Below are 27551 nucleotides of genomic sequence, written 5' to 3'. Positions count from 1 at the left end.
ATGGAGTCCTGTTTCATGCCACAACATGGATGAACCTCGAAAACATTAAGCTGAGTGAAAGAAGCCAGTCATAAAAGGGCACATGCTATATGACTCCATTTATATGAAATGTCCAGAATAGGAAAGTCCATAGGGACAAAACGTAGATTAGTGGTTGTCAGGGTCTGGGAAGAGGGGACAATGGGAAATATTTGCTAACGGGTATGGAGCTTGTGATGAAAGTGTTCTGGAATTTGATTCGTGGTGATGGCGGCACAGCTCCGTGAATACACTCACAACCACCCACTTGTATATTTTTAAAGGGTAAGCCTGATGGCATGCAAATTTATCTCAATAAAGCTGTTATTTAAAAAATGGTAACGGGGGCACCTGGGTGGCTCAGGCAGGTAAGCGTCCAACTTTGGCTCAGGTCACCATCTCATGGCTCATGGGTTGGGCTCTGGGCTGACAGCCCAGAGCCTGGAGCCTGCTTCCGATTCTGTGTCTCTCTGCCTCTCCCCATGCTCCAGCTCTCTCTCCCCCTCTCTCAACAATAAATAAACATTAAAATTTTTTTTTAAAAATCCTACCCATCCTTCCACGTCCTTTTAAATACTTCCTCGTTGACAGTCACAAAGTCTCCGAGATACATGTAATCGGAGGCAACTCTATCTTGTCTACATAGCACTCTGTGGACCCCTTGATCACTTAGCCTCAGCCGGAAGCATGTGTAAGGAAAGAGCGAGAGCTCTGAAGACCTGGGTCCTTGTGCCAGCCACTTCCGAGGTGGGTGGCCATGAGCAAGCCACACAGTACTTAGGTACAAGCAGCAGGGAGTGCTGATGTAAGCAGAGGAGGGAATGAGCAAGTTGCTGGAATTTCCAGAAGGCTAGAACCTTCATTGGTATGTCAGGTATGGTGCCTAAAGTCGAACTAAAGAACCAGTTTGGTACAGACACCGTGGCTGCTGTGGTCAAACTAAGCTCACGTGGCCAACTCCGCGGACACTGGCCCGGACTCAAGAATGAGGCTGCCGTTGCCGCCAGAACCCCTGATGTGGCGGCCTCTCGCAAGGCCGCGTGCCAACACACCAGCCCAGAGCATATGTCGCACGAAGCGTATCCCTGGATGTCACCAACTTCTCGATTCAAAGTCCACGGCGGGAGTGCCCCCGATTGGCAAGGCCTGGGCGCTGTGCCCTCACCCTAGCAGCGGGGGACTCCAGGAAAATAAGTGTCTGTCCTCTTCAGCTTTAGCAGGAGGTGTTCTTGCCTCTTAAAGTAGCGGACTCTCCAAACGCAAGAATGGCCACCAAAAGAGGGACACACGTCCACGGCATCACCCAATGACAAGCTACCTTCCTGAGCCCGTTTCCTTATCCAAAAAAATAGAAATAATGATGGCTCCTACGCATGGGAGTTGTGTTTAGAGGAGCTGGTGGGTATAAAATGCCTATATATATATATATATATATAGGCGCACACACACACACACACACACACACTTATATACCTGGCACACATTAGGGAGGAGCTCAGTTAACGGTAAACATCATTATTAGATAGGACTTGGGTTGCATTCTAATATGTCTACTTCTCTCCCAGCAGTCCCCAAACTTTGACATCTTAGTTCGTCTCGTGTTTAACAGCAGGCTTTCAAGTGAGATTCCTTTTCTAATAGTTAATCAAATTAACAAGTTTCCTAACTCACGGAAGGCCTGGCAGCCCACCCTTTCTATCGGCCTTTAGAAGCGACGGCACAGTTTCAAAATAGCTCAGGCTTCCCTGCAGAACCCTATTTACAGTGTCAGGGAAAGGAAGTTCCTAGGAAAGGTATTTGTTAACTCTAAATGAAATTGAAGTCAACTCAAGGAATGTTTGGTTTGAACCTCTTTATTTTTAGACATTTTTCTTTAGATGTTTAGTATCTTTTATTGACTCAGTGGCCCAATAAGGCAGCATCTGCTCTGTTAGGAAATGCACCTGTCAGAAATGAAATAACTCTGCGTTGTTGCAAGATCCCTGTCTCGGGAGACCGGCTGCAGACTCTTTGAGAACAGGGACCATGACTTAATGTGTTTAGTGGCACCTCAACTTCCACATAGGGGCCCATAAAGGATTACTGAGTTATCTCCATTAGTTAAAAACAAAACACTAAAACCCTTTTCTTGGCCTTCCTCTTTCCTCTTTCCCTCTCCCCCCTCCTTCACTTCCAAGCTTTCATTTAGCAGAACAACATAGACCAGAGGATAATTCCTCTGGTCAGAATTACTAGATTTCACTATGGGCAGAAGAGTTTGGTTTTCGGGCTGGAACATTCCCAACGTCTTTTTTTTTTAAAAGCAGAATATCTCTGGGAAACATATCTATTTGGGGTTTGAGCCCTTCAGGAAATGGCTTTGCCCTGGTTGGATGCCATTCTACCCCTTGCTCCTTGGGGAAAACGTTAGGGGAAATGAGATGAGAATCTTTAGGGCTTCCATGAGCTTAGAAAGGGGTCCTTTGGCTCCAATCATGGAAGCCCAAAGGAGGCTACCAGAATGGCTTTGTCCCCACTATTAGTTTGGAAGCTAGATTCCTGACTTCCGCTCAGGCACATGGACCCCTGTCCTCCTCTTGTTTGGCTCACACTCTTGTGTTTTGAGCCAGGAGGTTAGGGAATAATTTGGTACAACAGAGAGAGAGGGACTTTGGAGTCGAGGAGACGTGAGTTTGAGTCTTGTCTTTGCAACTTAATAGCTGTGGGACTTTGGGCAAGTACCTTTCTCCTTGAGTTTGCAATTCTCACCTGCAAACAGAAAAAAATAATACCTCCCAGGATTATTGGGAAAAATAAATCCTATGGGACAATTTATGTGAAAGCATCTTGCCAAGGACCTGGTACTTGGTGGATATTTAAACACAGTAGGGACAAATGTTGTCTGGGGAGGACGAATTTGCAAGCATTTTTCCAGACATATTCAAGTGAGCATTTTTATCATGGGATGGCAGGACTCTGTGACCCTGGGTCAGTCTTCTTACCTTCCTGACCCTCGATTTCCCCTCAAAGATTTCTGACTCCAAGAGGGAGACACTCCTAGAATGTGAGGTTAAAGGGCAGCGTGTGTTACTTTCTAGAACGGGATAAGGATTTATTACCTTGCTTCCAAGATGCATTCAACGGTAAGATGCACAACTGATTAAAAACCAGCTTTTTGAGAGAGAAAGAGTACAACTACGGTAACGGACCCATTGATTTTAAGACATATTCTGACTGCCATAAACAATGCTGGCTGTCATTTATTAAGCATCTGTTGGGTGCCGTGCACTACCCCAGGTGCTTCACTACGTCCGTGGCTGATTATCGTAACCCCAGGGGGGCAGATGTCATCATTCCCACTTTGGGGTTAGCAAACTGACTATGGAGCGCTCAAGTCACTCTTCCAAGGCCACACGACCAGGCGGCAGGTCTTGGGAGACAAGTCTTCTTAATCTCAAAAATGCTTTCCCCTCTCAACAGATTGTTCTCCAGGCTAAAGAGTCGAAAAGATCAGCTCTGTGCAGAGACATGGTGTGTGAATGTGGTGCTGAGAACGTGCCCTGAATCTCTGCAAGGTGACCGGGAAGGGCGCAGGTAACATACATGGGGCTGTAATCTTATCAGTCTCTAATACTGGTCCTTGGAAGGAAGGTTTACCCGGACAGAGAGGATTGCTGGGAATCCAAATAGAGGAGAGCCAGGAAATGAGGCTGAGTCAGGCTTAACGCAGCCCCAAAGGGAGAAGAGGGGCTCTGACTAGCCCCAGACTCATTCAAGGCCCAGCGACACAGCAATAAGCTTTTGCCCTAGAGGCCATCATTCCTCAAGGTCACCCTAGTCCCTCTCGGACTCTTTACAAATGAAGTAGAAACATTTCAAGAAGAATTTAGTTTCTCCCATAGCGTTTCTCAAAGAGGGAGAAACGTGCTGACCGGTTGTCATGAGCTAGCTAGCGGTCCTCCAGTACTGGAACAAGTTATAAATTAACAAGCTGGTTTTCTGGTTAGTTAGCCCAAGTTAGTTCCCCTGTGCCTGATTAATGGGACTGAATACTTTGCTCTGCAAAGCCGTGGATATAGATGGCACTCATTCTGATCTGACCCCAGTGGCAGACCCTGTTGTACACTCGGGGGCATGCCCTAACCCCTGCCTCCTGACCAGAAGACTCCTGGGCTAGCCGTCTGTCTGTCTGTCTAGCAACTGTGTTTGGGGAAGACAGCCACATCCATTTCAGTGGATTCCCAACCTGGGTCTACCTCATCAGATCACAAAAGAATGTTCCATAGCTTTTTGTAAGGGGGGCAATAGGGATATGGACATAGCCAGGGCGGTGCAGGGCGGGACAGGGTTAGGGGTTGCCTGAAGCATCAGGAATTGAATAAGAGACGCCCCTGTCGACCAGAAGGAACTCATAATGAAGCTGCCAGAGGAGAAATGTGCTTCTGGGTCTTGACGGGAGAAGGCTCTTTGGATGGTGGCCAAGATAGCACCAGGGTGGGGGTCACCGAGTCTCCATGTGGACGTCAACAGGGCTGAAGGTCACAGTTGCAGGGTGTTGGCCGCTGTTGCTGTTTGGGCCCAAGGCAGAAGGGGAGGATGGCCTGGGCCCCTTGGGTTCCAGTTCCCGCCTTGTCCTCATTTTCCTGGAACGAGATACGCATGCATGTTGGAGTCTTCTGCCCCATAGACTCAATGATTTTGGCTCTGACGGGATTGACGTGGATCATCGTTAAATCACATTGCTTGATGGCCAACTACAGAATTTTGCAAGTGGGAGGGCCCTTAGACTTCAGCTAGTCTGACCCTTCCATTTTTTGTGTAACCTAGATTAGATATTTAATTGTATTTTTCCCCCTGTTAACGAATGGTGTCAGATAGGTGACTATTATTAGAGACGAAATGAAGACGTTATGGTTTTTTTTCTGTCCAAAGCCGTAGCGTGAGTTACATTTTGCAGTTTCATTGTGCTTCCTAAGTTTATTGCTAGAAATATTTAAGAACTTTTTACGTAGTTGAAAAGAGAATGGACTCAAAACGTATATCCAGTCTTTCATTTTATATGCCAGAAAATGCAGTGACTGGCAACAATCATTAATTCTAACGTCTGCATGAAATTTCATCTTGTTGACCTAACATAATTCTTTTTTTTTTTTAATTTCAAATGCTCAGAAAAGTTGCACAAACAGTACAATTAGTATCTGAATATCCTTCATGGAACAATTTTCTGATGGCTGGCAGTTTGCCACATTTGCCTTCTCTCTCTCCTGCCCCCCTCTCTCCATTCACACACACACACACACACACACATGCACACAGTTGTTTTTTTTTAATCATGAACCATTTGAGTTAGTTGCAAAGGTCATGCCACTTCACCCCTAAATATTCCTCAAAACAATGGCATTCTCGATGTAATCATCACTCAGTTATCACACTTGGAGAGCTTTCCACTTTAAATTTTTTTTTTTTCAACGTTTATTTATTTTTGGGACAGAGAGAGACAGAGCATGAACGGGGGAGGGGCAGAGAGAGAGGGAGACACAGAATCGGAAACAGGCTCCAGGCTCCGAGCCATCAGCCCAGAGCCTGACGCGGGGCTCGAACTCACGGACCGCGAGGTCGTGACCTGGCTGAAGTCGGACGCTTAACCGACTGCGCCACCCAGGCGCCCCGAGCTTTCCACTTTAAAGATGACATAATCAGGGCGCCTGGATGGCTCAGTCGGACAAGCACCAGACTCCTGATTTCGGCTCAGGTCATGATCTCACGGTTCATGAGATGGAGCCCTGCATCAGGATCCTCGATGAAAGTGCGGAGCCTGCTTGGGATTCTCTCTCCCTTTCTTCCCCTCCCCTGCTGCTTGTGCGTTCTCTCTCTCTCTCTCTCTCTCTTCCCCCTGCTCTCTCTCAGAATAAATAAATAAACTTAAAAAAATAAAGATGACAAAATTGAGGCACAGAGAGGTTAAATGACTTGGCTGCCTTTAAGAGACCAAAGACTGAACCCTGGTCTCTCCATTTCAGCCCAGGCATCACTGTAAACTGGTGAGTAGAGTCTCCATCCAATTACACTCCAGAAAACAGACTCAGAGCGCAGGAATGATGGACAGGAATGAAGGGCAGACATTGTGGTTTGATGCCACTTCCTGGTCTGGGATGGATCCAAATTGCAATACCCCCCCCCCAATATTAATAATAACTTATTAAGTGTTATTATTATTACATGTAGTGGTGGGAGCATTTTCTTTGAAACCACATGTACTGGCTTTGAATCCCAACTCTGTCACGGAGGGCTGAGTAGTTAGCTCATTTCCTGGTGCCTGTTTCACACCTACAAAATTGGGGGGGTATAAAATTACCCCCTTGTGGGGTTGTTGTGGGGGATTAAATGAGTTAATACAAGGAGCTTGGAATCATGCCTGGCACATATTAAGAGATCAATATATGTTATATAATATATATGAGATATATATATATAATATATACATAATATATAATATAAAACATATAATACATGTTTTATAAATAACATTAACATTATTATAAAAACAACGCATCTTGGGCCACCTGGGTGGCTCAGTCGGTTAAGTGACTGACTTCAGCTCAGGTCATGATCTCGCAGTTCGTGGGTTCAAGCCCCACATCAGGCTCTGCGCTGACAGCTCGGAGCCTGAAGCCTGCTTCGGATTCTGTGTCTCCCTCTCTCTCTGCCCCTCCCCTGCTCATGCTCTCTCTTTCCTTCAAAAATAAGTAAACATTTAAAAATAAATAAAAACAATGCATGTTTACACCTCCTCGAAAGTAAATAAATATATGCACCTCTGCAAAAACCAACCAACGAACCAAATAGCAATCCCATTGTGCAGACACACTGGTTGTCAATACTTTGCTGTGTATCGTTTGAATGTTTCTTGAGTGTGTGTGTGTAATCCACATGTATAGTCATAACGTATACATTATTTTTGTAAACCGACGATATACTGTAAATGGTTGTCCTCATCAATAAAACTCTTCTATAATATCTTTTTTTTTTAACGGCTTCCAAGTCTGCTATGATGTGGTTGTGTTTATAGTCTCTTTATTTTAATTTCTTGCCTAGAAAGAATACCTTCTAGCAAAGTTGCGACTTAGAGGTGCTAACACATAAGGTGATAACACAACATTTATTCTTTATTTAAAAACATTTTTTTAATGTTTGTTTGTTCTTAAGAGAGAGAATGACAGAGCCTGAGCAGGGGAGGGGCAGAGAGAGAGGGAGACAGAGAATCTGAAGCAGGGTCCAGGCTCCGAGCTGTCAGCACAGAGCCCGATGCGGGGCTTGAACCCATGAACCGTGAGATCGTGACCTGAGCTAAAGTTGGATGCGTAACCGACAGAGCCACCCGGGGGCCCCAACATTTATTCTTTATGAAATCAAATTATATTTTGTCTTATTTGGTCCCATAAAGTGGAGCTGGGGGTACAGGCATTCCAGTATTTGAAACCTCAACTACTTACGTAGTCTGCTCAACACAACCTAGCAGAAGGCTCCCTGAGAGAAAAGGATTGAAATATTCCTCTATTACTGTAATAGCCCTCTATTACAAGGGCTTCCCACAGTGCTCAAGGCCATTATCATTGTCATTATGATTATTATATGTAAAAAATATTTCTCCAGATGCAAAAATATTACCATGAGGTTCCTACAGCAGAACAGATGTCAAAAAAGGACACCCAAAGGGTTAGAGCGCTTGACGACGGACTTAGGGATACCGCTGGGCACGCGACTGGCACTCACAGTGTCAGTTCCCATTCATTCTGACATCACCGATGGGACAAGACCATCTAGAGCCCAGGGCGTCCCGTACCTGTTGTACATCTTCAGCAGGATCAGAATCACGGTGAAGATGACAATGACAACCACGACAATGGCAGCAACGATGGCTCCGGAACCTACGAGGAGAGGGGTGGAAATGGCAAACGTGTGAACTGAAATAAAGAGAAGTGTTCAGAGACTGGCAGGGGGGCTTACACAGGGCATCCTGCATCCTCATTGGATCAAGGGGGGGCAGAGAATGTGATGTCCTGGGACCCTGACTGCTGACCCCAGGACACAGACATACATATGTACAGTGGCAGAGTACCCCTACCCCCAATGGGGCTTGAGGGCAGAGTCCTCAGCACACCACCTGCCAAAATTCTGTCTCAGGCCATCCTGTTGTTATCAGTCCTAACATAGCATCAAGCTTCCTGTGTCAACAGGCAAGCAAAGCGCCTGTCCCTCTTCTTGATGACACAAAAGAAATATGTGATTTTTGTAGTTATATTTTGAAAATATAAATGCAAGCAAAAAAAAGGTGGGGGAGGATAAAGAACTCTTGGCCCCAGGAACTGTTGATCATCTACACATATGGACGTTCTCCAGTGTGATCATGTATATGCATATATGCATATTAAATACCTATCTACCGGTCTTTTTTGAATAAAGGTATTAATCCTATGTCTGAAAATCCACCTCAAGGAAGTAGTCATAAAAGTGGGGAAATGTGCACTTGATAAAAATGGAACAATGTTCCATACACAGTTTTGCAACACTATCCTAATCATCTTTCCATGCAGTTGCATTTTTTTCCATGACTTTTGATGGTTATGTAGCACTCCATTGTTTGGACTCGTTTACCAATTCTCTATTAAGCATATTTATGTTGTTTTCAATTTTACCCTATTAAAAACAAGGCTATGGTGAATGTCCTTGTAGCTTAATATCTCAGATTCTAATTTCAATATCAATGCCCACTCCCAATGCCCACCTCTAAGTCCATGTTCAAGATCAACATGCTTGTCAGAATTGATACTGAAAATACAAAAAAAAAAAACAAAAAACCACAAAGGGGGAGTCATACTTTAAGCCAATCTGTTTGATTCTGGGGAGTTTATCTCAGGGGATAATCCTAAATACAGAAAAAGCTATATAAATGACGATGTTAGTTACGATACTATTTATATTCCAGATATAGGAATGGTTTAATAAGGTGTGCATGCCTCTCACGAAATATCGCACTATAATTTGAATGATGTGTGAAAAATAGAATATGAGATTATGTCCACACCCGCATATACACATTGTGTTGCAACCATTAAAATATGTGCATGCAAACATAATGTTGAGTAAAAGAAGCCAGACCCAAGCCTATGTATGATATGTTTCTATTTACATAAAGCTCAAAACCAGGTAGAACTAAGGTCTGGTGTGAGAGGTCAGAACAGCAGATTCCCTTGAGCAGGTGGGGATCGTGTGGCAAGGGGTGCTGGGACTTCTGGGAAACTGGTAGTGGTTCGTTTCTTGATCTGGGGGCTGGTGACACAAGCGTGTTCACTTTGTGAAAATTCATCCAGCTGTGCACTTAGGATTCATGCATTTTTTGGAAGGTATGCAATGCTCTTATAAAAGGTTTACCAAACAAAAACAAAAAACAAAACTACGTGCAAATATTGACAGGAAGTAAGACTGGAAGGAAAGAAAGAGGGGGTGGGGTGGGGGGATCCATCATAGAATAACTTGGTTTTTTTTCCTTCCTGTGGAGCCCAGTGATAATACTTTTAGTTCATGGTTTTTCAACCTTGTCTGGGTAATCCTTTGTTGTGGGGACTGTCCTGTGCATGGTAGGATATTTAGCACAATCTCTGCCCTCACTAGATGTCAACGACACTTCTCCCTCCCCACCAGCTGTGACAGGCAAGTGTCCAAACATCGTCAAGTGTCCCCTGGTAGTCGAGTGGCCAGATGAAGTATGGAATACCTATTTAAAATGAGAATAATTGGGGCGCCTGGGTGGCGCAGTCGGTTAAGCGTCCGACTTCAGCCAGGTCACGATCTCGCGGTCCGTGAGTTCGAGCCCCGCGTCAGGCTCTGGGCTGATGGCTCGGAGCCTGGAGCCTGTTTCCGATTCTGTGTCTCCCTCTCTCTCTGCCCCTCCCCTGTTCATGCTCTGTCTCTCTCTGTCCCAAAAATAAATAAAAACGTTGAAAAAAAAATTAAAAAAAAAAAATAAATAAAATAAAATAAAATGAGAATAATTTCTGACAAATCATGAATTATTTTTTTGGCGTGTCTCAAACATTGCTTGGCACATCCTTATACTCAACAAATATTGGTTATCTTAAATTCAGATTTAACTGGGTGTCCTGTATTTTATTTTCTAAACCTGGCAATTTTGTCTAGGGGGCAAAATTGCCTAGCTGAGAGTCATCACTTTTAGTTAAATGAAAGCAGAATCATTCCCACCTTGCTGACAAAAATTCTAGCTACCCTACATCTCCCTTGAGAACTGTTGTGAAATACTTCAGCAGGTTTCTGAAGGTCCCCCCACCTGGCAGGAAGCAGGCTAATGTGGGACCGTGTCCCGAGAGTGATGTTTTCTGGGTCTCCATGGAAGAGACACATCCTGCCACTAACGTGGTCTGGAGCTGTTCTTACCGGGGAAACACTTCAGTGTCGGGAGGCCTGTTCCACGTGCAGAGACATCGACAGAGATGACAGAAATGGGCCCAACTTCCCCTAATACAATTCAGCGGTTTTCTGAAGAGCGGTCATCACGTTTTTCTTTCTGGGGACCTCTGGTTCCTGGCAGGTGTCTCCCAGACTACTCCTAGCTTTACTCATTTACTCCTTTGTGAATTGATGGGATGTTTTCGCCTTACAAACGTGGGATGAAAGTAGTTACATTTTAAGGTGACTCATTTAAAGACATCTCACGTGAGAGTCAAAAGTCCATTGCCCTCTAGACCCCCAAACTCCCTGATGATAATAACAGTAATAGCAGTAATGATAATAATAATACTCATCAGGTACTTTGTGTGCCTCGAGACCATTCTAAGCTCTTGACATGGATTATATTGTTTTGTCTTCCCATCTACCTTATGTGGTAGCTTCCGTGATATCCCCATCTTCCTGACAAAAAATCAGACACAAAGCGGTGAGGTCGTGTGCTCAGGATCACGCAGTGGTCATGTCGGGCATCTGGTCGAACGGAGACTGAGACCCAGGCAGTCCATCTCCAGAGCCCATGCTCTTGACCTCTACACCATGAGCTGCCCCTGGTCCTCTTCCCGCCATTCCCTCCCCCGGTCGCCAAGCCAAGTTGACCTTACTCTTGTACAGAAAGTCCTGTTCTCTGGTGGTCACGTTCAGTGAGAAGAAGGTAGTCCCCCCCAACGGGGTGGCCGTGGTCATCTCGACCCTGGTAAGAACAAAGATGACATTTTGTTTAAAACCAGAGTGAGCTTGGGGCGCCTGGGTGGCTCAGTCGGTTAAGCATCCGACTTCAGCTCAGGTCACGATCTTGCGGTCCGCGAGTTCGAGCCCCGCGTCGGGCTCTGGGCTGACGGCTCAGAGCCTGGAGCCTGCTTCCGATTCTGTGTCTCCCTCTCTCTCTGCCCCTCCCCCGTTCATGCTGTGTCTCTCTCTGTCTCAAAAATAAACGTTAAAACAAAACAAAACAAAACCAGAGTGAGCTTTATAATCCCTGTACAACGCCTCTTTCGTTCTTCACCTGGATGACGGGAGAATATTCAAGCACGCGGTTTCTCCTCCCAGCAAGTAAATAAAAGGCCTTTCGCTATCTCCTAGGGAGAATTAGAAGTAATGCCTGACATTTGTGAAGAACTTTATGTTTCGAAGCAGTTTAAATTAATTCAACAATATTTATTAAATGTCTCCTGGGTTTCACACAGAACGTCTAAATTGGTCTTCTAGAAACTCTGTGAGGGAGGCTATTATTGCCATCTTCCGGATGAAAGTGAAGCCCCCAAAGCTTCATGGAGCCCCAAGTTAGAACGTAACCCAGGGCGCCCGCCTCCCATGCCGGTGGGACTGTCAGAAACCCCCTACGACGCTCGAAATGATGTTCCTGTTTTCAGAAGTTTCCAATCTAAGGAGGCGGACATAAACAAGTAAATAAGCAGAGGGAAACCTTGACTACTATTGTTAAGCAGCCAGTGACATGAGCCATCATTGGGTTGTGACCGACGATTTCGAGGAAAAGCTAAACTGAAATGGGCCTTGAGTGACGGGCCCGGTTTGGGAGGAGAGGAGAGAGGACGAAGGCCAGGTGGCACAAAGCCCTCGGCAGGAGGACAGATAATGCGTGTTGAGCGACCACCAGGCTCTGTCACAGGCACCTTCACACGCTCTATCAGCTCACTCATTAATCTTCTCAAGCATCATCGCATTTTGCTGCTGAGCAAACTGAGGCTCAGGGCGGTTGAGTGACTCGACGAAAGTCACACAGCGAGGAAGACGTGGAGCTTGGACTCAAACATACTCGCCGAGTGCACGGTCTTATCCCCTTGCCCCGAAAGCGACAGGAATCCAAACTCATACCCCCGTGGTCTTACACTTGAGGAGTGAGCCAGGAGGTACGCGGCTAGTACCTCACACCCCCCAGAAACAAGCGTCCAGATCCTCCCGCCAGATCCCTCCAGAATCGAACACCTACTCAGTGACCGACGCTGTGCTAGGCGCTGGGAACAACACGACGAGATACGAGACAGACTCCCTGCCTCCAGAAGCTCACATTCTAGTGAGAGAGGCCGTAGGTTTGATCACGGCATTCTTGGGCTCAAACACAATTGTCTCTCAGCGCCCACACTTGCGTATCTGGCAGGACAAACCCTTCCCTGGCTGTTTCCATGCCCTCTTCCTAGCCTCTTGCCTCCTCACACCAAGCTCTGCCCAACCTCTGTGACAACAGACCACTCCATCCTCCCCCGTCGTTCCTGGTCTTTGCGGTGGGCGGGCTGCCCCACGCTTTGGCCTCCCCAGGTCCCCCCAGTGGGCCTCTCCTGAGAGCAGCTCCCCAGGCCCCCAGCTCCTGATGGAAAAGGGTCAGTGTCCCTCCATTTGGGAGGGGGGGGACAGGTCACTGCACCCAGGCTGGGGCTCTGGAGTCTGTGGCTTGCCCCGCCCCGTGGGGGCCTCAGACTCAGAAAGACCCCCTCTGCCTCCACTTTCTCTGCCCTCCTTTAAGCCATGGGGCCCTGCCTAAAACCCCAGTTCTTGTCTGTCTCTTCCTACCAAAGACCCTAGGGCCTTAGGACCCACGCAACTCGGGCTCTCCCAAGGAGCCCTGCAGGGCTCTGCCTGACCTTCCTGCAAGGGCCAACCTTTCTTCCTGGCTGGGCTTCCTGTCTCCTGACTGTCTGAAACAGGCCCGCGGGCCATGTTCCACTGCCTGCTCCCCCTCCAAAATGAACACATCCTTCAAGATTGAGCCCAGCCACCCCTAGGCAGACTCCCCGTCCCCCAGCCGGAATCAGCCATCTGTCCTCTGCCCCCACGGCAGCGCCCTGCCAAGAAGCCACCACGGCACGTGTCTCAGTCGCTGTGTCTGCTGGTTAACCTTCCGTGTTCACTGTCGGGGCCCTGAAGGTAGAGGCTACTCGGGGTCTTTTTCATATCCTTCTACCTCTCCCAGATACAGCGCCTGGCTCTTCTCACCGCTGCCAGTTAGAAGTTCTGGAGCGAGTGACTGGACTTCTCCCAGCTTGGTTTGCTGCACATTTGTAAAACGAGGTAGCTTTTCCCAAGGGAGCTGAGGGTTCGAGGTTAAGTACGGAAAGTGCTTTCAGTGCTCAATAAATGGTAGCTCTCAGGGTTGTAGTGGGTATTAGCAAACATTTGCCGAACTCAATGAGAAACAGGTGGATCTGGAGGTCAAAGCAAGAAAAAATTCTTTTTCCAAAAATACACAGGGACCCGTAGGGGAACATGGGATGAAAGTCTTCCTTCCCCCACCCCCTGCCCCCCCACTCCCGGTCCCAGTGAGAGGCACCTGCCCCCGCCTCCCCCACTCCCCGTCCCATCGGAAAGAGTTTTATTATGCTTTGCCTAAACCTTCTGCTTCTATCCCTACCAATATCAAGCTGAGAAGATTCACCAATAATCCTTTCTTCCAATTCCTTTTAAAAACAGAAAAGAGAAGCAAATAGGTGGCCACAGATCAAGGATCGCTTAGTGACAGAGACATGGCGTAATCCCTGGACAAGCTAACCCCTGCCTGTGGACACATCTGCCATTGAAACAACGTGCACAAAAATGACAGAAGCCTCTATCCAAGTGCCTGCTGTGTGCCAAGACCTTTTGCCAGGTTTTTGTTTGTTTGTTTTTTAATCCATGCCTTGATTCAATTAGCAAATGCATTGCAAAACAGGTTTTCCTCTTGCCTTGATCAAATGAGGGCCCCGAGGCTTGGGGATATCAAGCTCTCTCTCCCTGCTTATACAGCCTGGAAGATACAGACCTGGCATTTGCACCTGGCCCTGCAAACTTCAAAGCCTGTGTAATTCCCACGGCATCAACCTGCTCTTGGCACCTGGGCATCTAGAGGGGGTCATGACAGGTAACTACAGAAATATGTACACGTGCACATGTACACACACACACACACACACACACACACACACACACTGACCAGTAGTGCAGCTGCCTAAGGCCACCAGGACACAGATTCCTCTGCAGGCCCTTCAAGGTGACCTCGGGGGTGCCCAGTGCTGGGTGCAGACCTCCTTACGGATGGGCCGGCTACTCTTCCTTCTGAGGGAACAGTGAGTAATCTCAGGGCATTTCTTGCCTTATGTCTGGACCCGAGGCTCTGAATGACATCTCTGTTCCTGCCACATCAGAGAAGGTGGGAGGGAGGGTGGTGGAACACTGATGGCCAAGGATGTGGGTGCTTTCATGTGTGGGACCCAGTGATTCTTGTTAACCAAGTGAGGTCCAGCAGGGGGATTTCAGTGTCAAATGTGCCTGTGACGAGGTTCACGGCCATAGAAAAGCAAAGAGGGTGCAGGGAGGGGGAGAAAGGTTTTCACAGACAGAGGTTAATTTAATAATAATAATAACAATAATAATAATAAATCGTGTGCCAGACATGGTGCTCAGTGCCTTATGAAGGGAGGTCTCATTCAGTCCCCATACCTATCAGGTAAGGAGGGCACAATCACCGCCCTTTCTACAGATGAAGAAACAGACTCACAGTAGAGAAGCAATTAACCTAAACCCACAAGGCTAATATGTAGCCAGGCTCAGAGTCAAGCCAGGGGTTGTCCTATTCTGCAGCCTCTTCTCCATAAACCCGCACTGGACTGCCTCCGAGGGAACGCACAGGACACAAATGGCCCAATACCCAGGGCCTAAATCAGCGTAACGCTTTGATGAGAAAACTCACACAGGCTGCAGCTCAGCCCTTGCCCCAGACCCCAGACCCCTGACTGGTCCTATCTCCTGGCCCCTACCCTTGGCCACACTCTGAACCTCTGTCTTCAGCAGAACCTTAATCACATTTACAGAATCTACAAGGAACTGTTGTTCCCTTGGGTTGTTTACAAACGGTCCTGTGTGGGAGGTTGGTTTGGGAAGTGACGGAAGGTCAGGACCATTTACTCTCTGAGTCATTCCTCTCTCCCTAGCCCTTGGTCAAGTGTTAGAGCCGTATCTGGAAGATAAACATTGCCAGATCCCACCGGTCCCAAATATTTCCCTTACTCCTCTGCCTCAGTGGTACCCTCTTTCCCTCTGGCCTGGCCTAAAAGCTCCCTCCTGGATAAGACGACAAAGACACGACCAACACTGGCAGACCGCTATGCAACTGGCCAATGGTAACTCAGAGTAGGTCACCCATGAATGTCCTACACCCACCAAAACACTGGGATCGATTTCTCCCCACCTCCTGAACCATGGAAAACTCGGCATGACGTGGTTTCTTCCACAGACTTGAGCCCCACTACTCCCAAGTAGCCTCTTGAGTTTGGGGGATGTTTTTTTCAGAAAATTAACCTTCATGTTGAAACCAAAATATCCCACCTTGTAATTTTCACCCATCAGTCCTAATTCTCTTCCCAAGAAGGTAAATGTGCTACCTCTTACACATGACACCCTGATGGGTTTAAAAGCACTTCTACGGGGGTTCCTGGTGGCTCAGTCAGTTAAGCATCCAACTTTAGCTCAGGTCATGATCTCACGGTTTGTGAGTTTGAACCCCACGTCAGGCTCTGTGCTGACGGCTCGGAGCCTGCTTCAGATTCTGTGTCTCCCTCTCTCTCTCCCCCCACCTTGGCTCGAGCTCTGTCTGTCTCTCTCTTAAAAATAAATAAACATTTAAAAAATAAAAAAAATAATAAAAGCACCTCTACGTATGAACGGTGAAATGCAAAACTTCAAGGATAGAACAATGACAGCAGCCGGTAACAGCACAGCAATTTTACCTCCCACCAATAGGTGGCGATAGCAGTTGGCTACAGTATACCCTGTTTAACCCCACCCCAAAACGGTTGGTAAAAGTCCTGCGAACCCAATCTGCTTTTAAAGGAGCTTTCTGCCCTTGGACACAGCAGTGATATGTTCTCTGGTTATTTTTTTCCAGGATAAATATTCTAAGCTCCTTCAAACAATCTTTATAATGATAGTTTCCTTCATGGTTTCCTCATTTCGCTGTGTGCCAATGTCTCCCTTAGATAAAGCACCCCGAACGGGACACATAACTCCAGAGGGGGCCTGAAATGTCCAGAATGACATCTGTCTTGATACTTATCAGACCTGAGCCTGAATTCTAGCTATGTGGCCTTGGTCGACTTTCTTTACCTCTTGGTCTTCTGATCTGTAAAACAGGAGTTGCAAGCTCCACGGGGTCCGTTGTGAGAATCAACAGAGATAAAACATGTAATATATTTGGCACAGTGGCTGTGCACAAAGTCTGTTGAGATCACCCTGGGTTAATGCAAACAAATAGCTCGTTATCGGCAATCACAGCATACTGTTCACACACCCCCCCCCCCCCCATTGATACAACCCCAAACCTTTTTCGGACTTAGTCTTATGCTCGTTTCCAGTCAGTCAAAGCCCTGAGGTTGGTAAATGGAAAGGCTTTCTAAACTGCAAAGTGCTTTGGAAGTAGAAGGCAAGAGCAGCTGCGTTGCGATGCGGACAATATTATGATCCGCTGCTGCCCAATAACCAGGTCTCCACGACGCTCTTGCGCAAATGTCATTTTGAGCTCAAGTACAAGACTTTGCGTTGGCCCCTGGTAACCTTGATCTTGTTGATGTGGGTCCTCAGCTCCTTCTGGGTGGCTCTTGAGAACTTTTGGTGCTCTGTCATAACAGCGCACGTTGTCTAGGAGCTCATGACCCGGCAAGGGCTTTGGGGTCAGGTAGACCTGGGTTTTGATCTTGGCCTCATCGCTGACCAGCTCTATAAGCTGAGGCAGTTTTGTGGGCCTCGGTGTTTCCATTTGTAAGACAGGGGTGACACCCTTTATCCCATAAGGTTGTGAGAATCAGTGAGATATAATTACCCAGCAGGGTGCCTGGTGGATGGTGGGTGAGCGGTAAATGTCAGCTCCTGGCCCCCCTTCTTTTTTTTCCTCTGACATCAGTCTGTGCTCTCCCTGCTCTCCTTGGCCCTTGAGCCCCGAGTCCTCCACCTGGTCAAGTGTTTGCTGCATGTGGCCAAACTGAAGTATGAACAGGGAGGTCAGAGAATCAAACCATGAATATGGTGTCCCAGGGAGGGGAATGGAAGAGGGATTTACTAGATTTCTGGAGGGTTTGACCTGCTCTTGCATTTCCACTGCGGAACAGTAAAACCTCTGCCAGGAAGGCAAAATCCTAAAGGGACTGGTAGAGCATGAGGGTTGCCGGATGGGGTGGGGAAGCGTGTGCCACAGATTCATAACTTGGGGTGAGAACCAGGAGACCAGGGCTCCCATTGCCACTGACTGGCCATGTGACTCTGGAAAGTCCTCTCCCTTCTCTGGACCTTGGTTTTCCTGTCTATAAAATGACCCAGTGATCATTGGGTCCTTTTCCTGTCTATAAAATGACCCCCCCTTAGTGATCACTAAGGGATTTTCAAATCTGTGGTTCTATTTATTACACTGCAGCCATTCATAGCTTATCTTAAGAACCAGTGTTGGGGCGCCTGGGTGGCGCAGTCGGTTAAACATCCGACTTCAGCCAGGTCACGATCTCGCGGTCCGGGAGTTCGAGCCCCGCGTCGGGCTCTGGGCTGATGGCTCAGAGCCTGGAGCCTGTTTCCGATTCTGTGTCTCCCTCTCTCTCTGCCCCTCCCTCGTTCATGCTCTGTCTCTCTCTGTTCCAAAAATAAATAAAAACGTTAAAAAAAAAATTAAAAAAAAAAAAAAAAGAACCAGTGTTTTCCAAAAGCCCATTCTTCTTTGCAGATATTGACTCTGGAGATGTTAGGAGAGAGAGGAGAGTGTGTGCTGTTCAGGCTGGAAGGCAGGAATCCTTCCTCGAAGGCAGCTGAGACTGGGAACAAACCGAGGAGAACACAGAGGCGTTCTGACTTGTCAGCAGCATCGCATACAGGACGCTTAGGAATGAGCCTTCAAACGTTCTGTTGACCCAAGTCTAGCTGAACCCTAAATGGCCACCACCTAGACTCTCCATTCCTGTTAGGTTTTGCATCGTCTCCCCCACCCCGCCTGCCCTATCTGCGTGACTCTGTCCCATTGTGTGTCACAGCTCTCAAAGGTGGGGTCTGAATTGGCTTAACGCTCTCCTGAATTTGGGGTCATACACAATTACATGCTGAATCCTTCTGGTTGGTTCCCTGAAACGAGGAAGCAAATTTCTTATGTCGTGTATTTATCCATTCTTTTACCCACCCATCCACTCATATACCCGGCCACCCACCCTCTACTATAAACACTTTCATCCTTCCACCTGTTCCTCTGTCCATTTTCCCTGTCATTCATCCAACCAGGCCCACCGTGTACATCGCGCTAAGAGGATTCAAAGAAAAACCATGGGGATCACGTCTCCAGAGCTCAGACACAGAGGATGAGAATGGAATTGTTTCCTTTAAGAATCTTTCCTCCAATCGGTATTTAGTGGGGATCACCCCCCTCATGCCTCGCCCAGCACTGATCACTGGGGTGTCTGGTCAATATCATACGAAAAGTCCTAAGGAAAAAGCGGTGAGTAGCCTTTGGATCTGCAAGTCTGGGTTTCAAGCCCACCATATCTTTTAAGTCTTTTTTACCCATCCTGCCAAATTCTGGCTCGAACACCCTTCCTTTTTGATTTTTTGTGGCCCACACTGGAAAGAAAGGTGTCCCAAGAGCTTCCAACCAAGACCTACAAGCCTGGGAAGTTCCATGTATGAAAAGTTATAAATAGAAATCCCCAAGGAAAGGGGTCACAAGGCGGATTTTTGCCTAGGGCCAGAAGGGCAACATGGGCCGTGCCAGGAGTCAGCAGGAGGGAGACCTGTGGGCGTTGTGGTTGAGACCGACCTAGAGCTGGAATGTGACCCGTGGCTTCCATTTGCCCCTCGGTCTTGGGGCCCAAGCCAAGGGCCAGCTCCCAAAAGTCCTCAAACCACATCCGGGCCCTCATGTAAGTCTCCGCGTGTCCCACTGTCCCAAAGGGGGAAGAAGTTTAAAAGGTTAGAAAGTTTATGCCCCTACGTGAATACGTCAGAGGGAAGTAATTAATTCCCCCTTGACCTTCTAGTCAGGAAGGGAAGGGAACGACCATTTAAGGGGACACCGACAAAGTGCGAGGCACCGGGCTTCCACGCGTTTTCTCATCTGATCAGTACAAGGCAGGCCTTCTCGTCTCCACTTTGCTGACAGGAAACAGAGGCTCAGAGACGTGAAGTGACTCGCCCGAAGTCTTACAGCGAGCGAGTGGAGAAGCTGCGTCTCAAACCCACACCTTCCACCTTGAGGCTGCCCGTGGCCGCCAAGCGTCACAGGAGGTAAGCAATATTCCTGGGGACACTCTGAGGGGCCTGCCCTGTGATCACTCTTCTTTCTACTCGTTAATAGTTGAGCCCAAGAGCCACAACGAACCTTCAGTGGATGGCAGGGCTCCTCCACCGTGGCACGGTTTACATTTGACAACTCTTTGTTGCGGGGGCTGCCCGGGGCTTTGGCCGGCATCCCCGGCCTCTACCCACTAGATGCCAGCAGCACCCTTGGGGTGTGAGAGCCAAGAATGTCTCTAGGGGCACCTGGGTGGCTCAGTCGGTTGAGCATCCGACTTCAGCTCAGGTCATGATCTCGAGGTTTGTGAGTTCGAGCCCCGCATCAGGCTCTGTGCTGACAGCTCAGAGCCTGGAGCCCGCTTTGGATTCTGTGTCTCTGTCTCTCTCTGCCCCTTCCCCGCTCATGCTCTGTCTCTCTCTCTCTCTCTCTCTCTCTCTCTCTCTCTGGCAAAAATAAATAAACATTAAAAAAAAAAAATGTCTCTAGACTTTCCAAGCATCTTCTGGGAGGCAGATCGCCCCAGGTTGAGAAATACTGGAGTCGAGCGATCGGCCCAGGTCTTGACAGTTCCCTGTCCTTGCGACCCGAGAAAGTCCAGGCAACAAGGGAAATGTCCCGTCTGTACTTACGTCTGCGGACAGACGCTCAGTGGTGACGACGACGGTGACGATGACCACAAACACAACAGCTGCCCGTTCATCCAGGGCTTGCTGTATACCCACTCCCACGCCAAGGACTTCCCATGTACTTCCTCATGTATATTACCTCTATCTTCCAGACGAGGGACCTGAGGCTCAGAGAAGTTAGGCAGCCAGCCCACGGTCTCAGTGCTAACATATGGGCGATCTAGGTGTTCGTTTCCTAGGGCTGCTGTAAAGAATTACCACAAAGGAAGTGACTCAAAACAACACAGGTTAATTTTCTGACAGTTCTAGACGTCAGCAGTCTAGATCAGTCTCACTGGGCTAAAAACAAGGTGAGGGCAGGGCCATGGTCCTTTTGGAGGCTCTAGAGGAGAATCTCGTTTCCTAGTCTTTTCCAGCTCAGGCAGGTCACTGGCATTCCTTGGCCGTCCAGGTCCACCCTCGGTGGAGTTCCCTCAAGTTCACAGTGTAGCATCTTCCTGTCTCTCTGTCCCTGACCTCTGCTTCCATCATCTTGCCTCCTTCTCTCCGGCTCTCCTGCCTTGCTCTTCTAAAGACTTTTGATTATATCGGCCCCACCCAGGCAACCCAGTATAATTTCCCCACCTCATAACCATTAATTTATTTAAATTTATTTTTATTGTTTTATTTATTTAAAAAAATTTTTTTTAGGTTTATTTATTTCTGAGTCAGAGAGAGACAGAGCATGAGTGGGGGAGGGGCAGAGAGAGAGGGAGACACAGAATCAGAAGTAGGCTCCAGGCTCTGAGCTGTCAGCGCAGAGCCTGACGCGGGGCTCGAACTCACCTCGAACTCACAAACCATGAGATCGTGACCTGAGCCGAAGTCGGTCGCTCAACCGACTGAGCTACCCAGGCGCCCCTAAAAAATTTTTTTAATGTTTCTTTCTTTCTTTTTTGACAGAAGAGACAGAGTGCGAGCAGGGGAGGGGCAGAGAGAGAGGGAAACGCAGAATCTGAAGCAGGAGATGAATCATGAATCATGACCTGAGCCGAAGTTCGATGCTTAACCGGCTGAGCCACCCCGGCGCCCCTCATAACTGTTAATTTAAACTCCTCTTTGCCATGTAAGGGAACATGATCCCACATTTTGGGGGGTAGGATGTGGATCCCATGGGGGGCCATCACTCAGCCCAATACATAGAACTTAGACTCTCATCTCTCTGGCCCCAAGGTTTGTACTCAATCCACTCTTGCCTCCCCTCCTGTGCCTGAAGAGATGTACCTAGCCGCTGTGGGGGATGTGGAGGTGGGTCACGTAGCCAGAGATTTGTGGGCACCAGCATGCATTGGGAAGGAGTATGTGAGAAATGCTTTGGAGAGGAGCAGAGAGAGTCCTGGGGACCCTGGGTCAGCGGGGACACGGGTGCGGATGTGGGCTCAGGTGGGCAACTCCCGCCACGCAAGCTGATTTCCCATAAGCCTCAGCACCTACCTCCAACCTAAGTTTCAAATACATCCATCTGTAGTTCGTCTGTCCCAAAGGACCACCCCAGCCCAGCCCCTGCCAGCCAGGATTTGGTCCCATCTGCATGATTTGTTTGCCCAGTCAACTGGCAACCATTCTCAATCTGTCCTTTCCAAACCTCCCCCCTGCCAAGGGCTTAGAAAGCCTTCAGTCTTGAAAATCCACTCCCTGCCCTGCTCTGATGTGTGAGGATGCCTTCAGCTGTCTGGTCCCTCCATGGGCTCCCCAGTCCCTTCACGGAATAGAGAAACCACCCTGAGTGGGTGAGCCAGGCTCTCTCGCCCCAGACAGGCAGAGCCTTTGACTTTGTCCAGCGGCTCTCAGGCTCTGCAGTGACTTAGGGATGGTTTCTCCAGGCTACCGAGCGTGACAAATCTCTCGGCCCATAGGAAACGACAGGGAACAGCCAAATTCAGCTTTGCATCATCCCGGGAGGAACAAAGTCTGGGATCTATTTTTATCTTTCAAAAACTGCAGAGAGGGGGTGCCTGGCTAGCTCTGTTGGTAGAGCATGTGACTCTTGATCTCAGGATTGTGAGTTTGAGCCCCACGTTGGGTGTAGAGATGACTTGAAAAAAATAAAATCTTAAAAAACAAAACAAAACTGCAGAGGGCCTTCTGGTTACACATAGCAGATGGAGGGAGGACAAACATTCATCTCTGCGTCCTCCCCAAACCCCCATGGAGGACAGTAAAGGAATCAAATGTGTATCCACATGGCCAAAGGGAAAGGCGAGAAGAAGCCACATTGGGGAGAGGCCGACCCAGGTTTGAAAGCTGGACGAGCTGATGACTCTGCAGCTGGAAAAGGCCGAGGTGGCCCAAACCTGCAGGTCGGGGGAAACCGACAAAAGAAGCTGAAGAAGCTCAGGAAAGCTCACGAACAGGTGGCAACGAGTGCCACCAAAAGGCAGGGTGCCAAATGGGGCTCAAAAGAGGAAGATGAAAGTTTCTAAGAGGCTCAGCTCCAGCCCCGCTCCCCCATTCTCCCTGCCACTGGCCTCTCTGTCCTGCACAGTATGGTGAGACCTGCACTGCCCTAGGTGACAGCCCCCTGTGGACACCCAAATTTAAATGAAAACCAAGTAAAGTTCAATAAAATCACAATTCAGTGCCTTGGTCGCACCAGCCACATTTCAAGTGCTGAATGTGCACTGTGGCCCCCTACTGGTGGGTGCAGGGTCCACTGGTGCACACAGTTGTATGGGGCAGCACTGCCCTAGACCCTGGCTTCCCAAAACATGGCTGGTGGGTCAGCAGCATCGGCAACTCTGAGGACCTTGGTAGGACTGCAGAATCTCGGGCCACGTCAGGAATACTGGGTAAGAACCTGGACATGAAACCACCTTTTACAAGATCCCTACGTGATTCAATGCACATCTGACTTTGGGACTCAGAGGAGAGAAACCTAGGGCTGGTGGTGGTCAATTCCTGGCCAAAAAGGGGGCCAGGGGGAAAGTCTAAATCATGAAGTGTGGGGCTCACCCAGTCCCCTTAGCTCCTTGGGCCAGAACTCTGGACAATCAGGCTTAACCTCCAGGCAGGAAATTAGAGAGGGGCTGGGGAGCCTGACCAGCCAAAGAGAACAGACACAGATACTGCCTCAAGTTACAGGATCCTCCAATGAAATGACCAGGTTCCTACCAATCAGCCAATGGCGTCATGAGTTGAAAAGCCCACCCCCACACCCAGAGCTTCTCATGATTTTTTTTTTTTTTTTTTTTTTAATGAATTTTTTAGAGACACCTGGGTGGCTCAGCTGGTAAAGCATCCAAGACTTGGTTTCGGCTCAGGTCATGATCTCACCGTTGGTGGGATCGAGCCCCACTTTGGGCTCTGGATTGCCAGCTCTGAGCCTGCTTGGGATTCTCTCTTTCCGTCCCCCCTCTCAAAATAAATAAACTTAGAAAAAAATAAATGAGCTTTCTAATGCTTTCTTCTTAAACAAAAACAGACAGTTAAGGGTCTATAGACCTTTGGGGGGAAAAGCCTCAAACGTGATTGAACAGACAGTAAACAAAACAAATGAACAGCTGGAGGCATTTAAAACAAGCAGACAGGGGCGCCTGGGTGGCTCAGTCGGGTAAGCCTCTGACTTCGGCTCAGGTCATGATCTTATGGTTTTTGAGTTGGAGCCCTGCGTCCGGCTCTGTGCTGACAGCTCAGAGCCTGGAGCCTGCTTCAGATTCTGTGTCTCCCTCTCTCCCTCTGCCCCTCCTCCGCTCATGCTCTCTCTCTCTCTCTCTCAAAAATAAATAAACATAAAAAAAAAAAACAACAACCAAGCAGGCAATACAAAGGGCAGAAGAAAACTTCCTTGTCTTCAGAGAGATAAGACTGCATCTATAAAACAAGAACAGGGTGCTATAAGAAAAGAATATTCTGAGAACAAGAAAGGGTGCCAAGAAATAAAAATATGACAAAACAAAAACTTCAATAGGAGGGTTGAAAGAGGGGAAAATCTCTCAGAAGGTGGAACAAAAAAGGTAAAGAAAACAGGTGAGAACAGATTGCTCCTGGAGGCCCAACATCATGTTGGTAAGAATTCCAGAAATGTTTAAAAAAAAGAAAATCGAGAAGAGGAAATTATCAAAGAACACCCGAAAGCCTCCCAGAAATGAAGGCCATGAGTTTTCAGAAGGAGAGGCCCCTCTGAGTCCCCAGAACAATGAGTAAGTAAAGCAGACCCGCCACCGTAGGGCTCATCGTTGTGACCTTTCAGAACACAGGGCCTAGAGACAATATCTCATACATGTCTGTGGGTTAAAAAAACAATAATAATAAGGTTGAATACCAATAAAAGGCCCAACAATCAGACGAAATCAGAGTCTGGCAGCAGCAATACCGGGAGCTCTGAGACAAGGCTCCCAAGTTCTGAGGGAAAATAATTTCCAGCCTGGAAGGGTACAGCAAGCCAAACTAAATATTGAGTGGAAGGGTAGAAGAACGACATTTTCTGCCATGCGAAGCTTCAAAAAAACCCCACCCCACCCCAGTCACCTTTCCCCAGGAGCTCCTGGAGGACAGGCCCCGCCGACCGGGAGGAACAAACAAGGTGTGAGAAGGACACGGGATCTGGGGACCCGGGGGGGCCCAGCGCGGTGCCCTGCAGCAGCCTGGCGGTCACCTGTCCTACTCGGGGGAGGACGGAGGTGTAGGGGGTTCCGCCAACCAGAGAAAGGGCAACTGGCTGCTTTTCTGGTGTGTGGGTCCAGACTGAAAGGAAATCCACTCTTCTCTGGGAGAGTTTGGGGAATGAATTTATGATAGAAAAGCTTCCCCAAAGGGCTTGGGGAACCAAACGCCTCCCTTCCAACCCCCGCCTCTATTTCTCGTTCACCCCTCCCCACACCCCTGGGGTGGTCCTGGGGGGGCAACTCCTTGCGGTCGCAGGATCCCACGGAAGCCAGCCTGAATACAACTGGGTCCACGGCCCTCTCCTCACAAATGAAGAAACTGCCGGCCGGTGAGGCACCAGGGGCACGGAGACAGGAAAGTCCGTGGGTAGTTCATGTGGTATGTTTTCGAACAATCTGGACTTGTCCCTAATACCAACCTTTCAATGGTCTTGCTTTTTTTTTTTTTTTTTTCTTTTTAGAGTGTTTCTTTTTGAGAGTGTGCAAGCAGCGGAGGGGCAGAGAGGGGGGACAGAGGATCCGAAGCAGGCTCTGTGCTAACAGCAGTGAGCCCGATGTGGGGCTTGAACTCGCATGAGTTCTCACTGATCTCACGAGCCATGAGATCACGACCTGAGCACAAGTCGGACGCTCAACCGACTGGGCCACCCAGGTGCCCCTCAGTGGTCTTGCTTTTGGTTCTCTGCCTCTTCCTCTGCCTTTCCCAAGGGCTGGGCTAACCTCAAAGTGTTTGTAATTAATGAGTGTAGGATGTAAACTGCGTCTGGAGTATCTGTACGTTCACACGGAATTCTAGGAAACTCAGTACTTTGTAATTTTAACATGTGACACTCTCGCCTGGTCCGTGGAGCTCACCACCTTACCTATTTAACAGAGCCACCGCCGCCTCTCTGACAGGGACGCCTGCTGCGGCGGGTGGGGACCCTGGGCTGGAAGTCATGAGTTCCTCTGTTACGCACTTGCCGCGTGACCTTGGGCAAGTCGCTTGTCCTGTCTGGGCTTTGACTTGTTCTCCCGCAAGACGCAGAGCGGGGACTCAGTGACCTCCCTCTCACTCGCCTTCCGTCTTGTGACTCGTGCAGTCTCCCAGTTTGGTTCAGGACATGGCCCCTCGGCCTCTCCAACTCTTGTTTGCCTCCCACACCCTCCATTCCAGAGGGAACACTCCTGCCCTTTCCTGCCCAAGCTCGGGCCTGGCAGGCACTGGCCTGCAGAGGACAGGAGGTGAGGAAACCACCCCGGCCGTTTAAGCCGCCTGCGGTGAGAGCTGGCCCCTGGCCTGTCACAACAGGCCTTGAGATACAGAGGGGCATTTGTCCGGGGGACCCATGGTTTCGTTCAAACCTTCACTCTGGCCTTTGGCCCAGGGCCTCTCTTTCCTCCCCACCCTCTCGGGTGGCAGTACCAGCCCCCACCTTTGCTAGGAGCGGGGATGTGGACACAGCACAGACCCGAGCGTCCCCTCTGTAGGTGGGAACACAGGCAGACAGAGGTTGGGAAGGAGGGCAGGGGAGCCATACGCGCACGCCGGGTGGCCGAGGTGAGGGTGGCACAGTGGGGGCGAGGGTGGAGGCAACGGGGCCGTAGGCAGGGTTCGGGAGGAGAGGGCTAGTCCCCGACTCCCTCACCGACAAGGCAAGTGACTGCGAGCAAGGCACTTCCTTCTCCTTCCCAGGCCTCAGTTTCCGCAGCTTTCAAATGGGAGGGACTGTCCCCCCCTTCTGCCGTGGGGACCAAATTAAGTAAAATGACGAACTTGCAAATAGTGTGTTGTCACGAAGTAAAAGCGTGTGGACTCAGATGGACCCCAGCCCACATCCCACCGCTGTCACCTCTAAGCTCCCTGTCCCCGGCAACTCAGTGACCCTTTGTGCATCTCATTTTCCTCATCTGAGGTAACAGAGAGAGGTGTGTGGCTGGACCAGGGTGTAAGGCTTGAACAAGAACTGACAGAAAGTACCCTGCCCAACAAAAGCATCTGAACGAAGAATCAGTCAGAGCCGCGTCATGGCTTTTGTGGGCTCCCCCCACCTCAGAATAAATCTTCATGGGCTCTAAATATTTTCTAAATCTTCCTTACCTGATGTGAGGAAAAAAATTGGAAACATTTTCTTCTGCACTCAAAGTTGGTTTTCTTTGCCCCCCACCCCGATTTAAAAAAAAATTTTTTTTAACGTTTATTTACTTTGGAGAGACAGAGAGAGACAGAGCATGAGCACGGGAGGGGCAGAGGGAGAGGGAGACACAGAACTCGAGGCAGGCTCCAGGCTCTGAGCTGTCACCACGGAGCCCGATGCAGGGCTCGAACCCCCGACCCGTGAGATCATGACCTGAGCCAAAGTCAGACACCTAACTGACTGAGCCACCCAGGCGCCCCAGCCCCCCACCCCGATTTTAAAAGAAATTAAAATATTTTGGGAATCCTTACAAGTTTCATGAGCCTTGTGTCTGTCGTGCCCAGTGGGTAAGCCAGCCCGATATTGTTTCAGGGTTCTCTCGGTGCTGACCTGTCCCGGG

The 27551-nt window shown here is 48.8% G+C and overlaps 1 protein-coding gene across 3 annotated transcripts in view; it reads right to left on the bottom strand.

Moving 5' to 3' along the window:
• Positions 1–1855: 1855 nt before the first annotated feature.
• The window catches only part of NCMAP (non-compact myelin associated protein), a 42561-nt gene continuing 16865 nt past the window's right edge, over positions 1856–27551 (bottom strand). Inside the window, exons 1-4 of one of the 3 annotated variants that reach the window (XM_086716061.1) lie at positions 20531–20625; positions 11124–11212; positions 7841–7925; positions 1856–4640 (exon numbers count right to left, since the gene is read on the bottom strand). In XM_086716061.1, the coding sequence (XP_086572187.1) occupies positions 4499–4640; positions 7841–7925; positions 11124–11205 (309 nt within the window). In that variant the 5' untranslated portion in view covers positions 11206–11212; positions 20531–20625 and the 3' untranslated portion in view covers positions 1856–4498. Of the gene's footprint in view, positions 4641–7840; positions 7926–11123; positions 11213–14443; positions 14615–20530; positions 20626–27551 lie in introns of those variants that run through there. The other 2 variants (XM_086716060.1, XM_086716059.1) reach the window with 2 other exon arrangements.

The sequence above is a fragment of the Puma concolor genome, chromosome C1 (genome assembly GCF_028749965.1).
Source record: "Puma concolor isolate L17-30 chromosome C1, mPumCon1.1.hap2, whole genome shotgun sequence".
Classification (NCBI taxonomy): Eukaryota; Metazoa; Chordata; class Mammalia; order Carnivora; family Felidae; genus Puma; species Puma concolor.
This window is presented reverse-complemented; position numbering and strand designations above follow the sequence as displayed.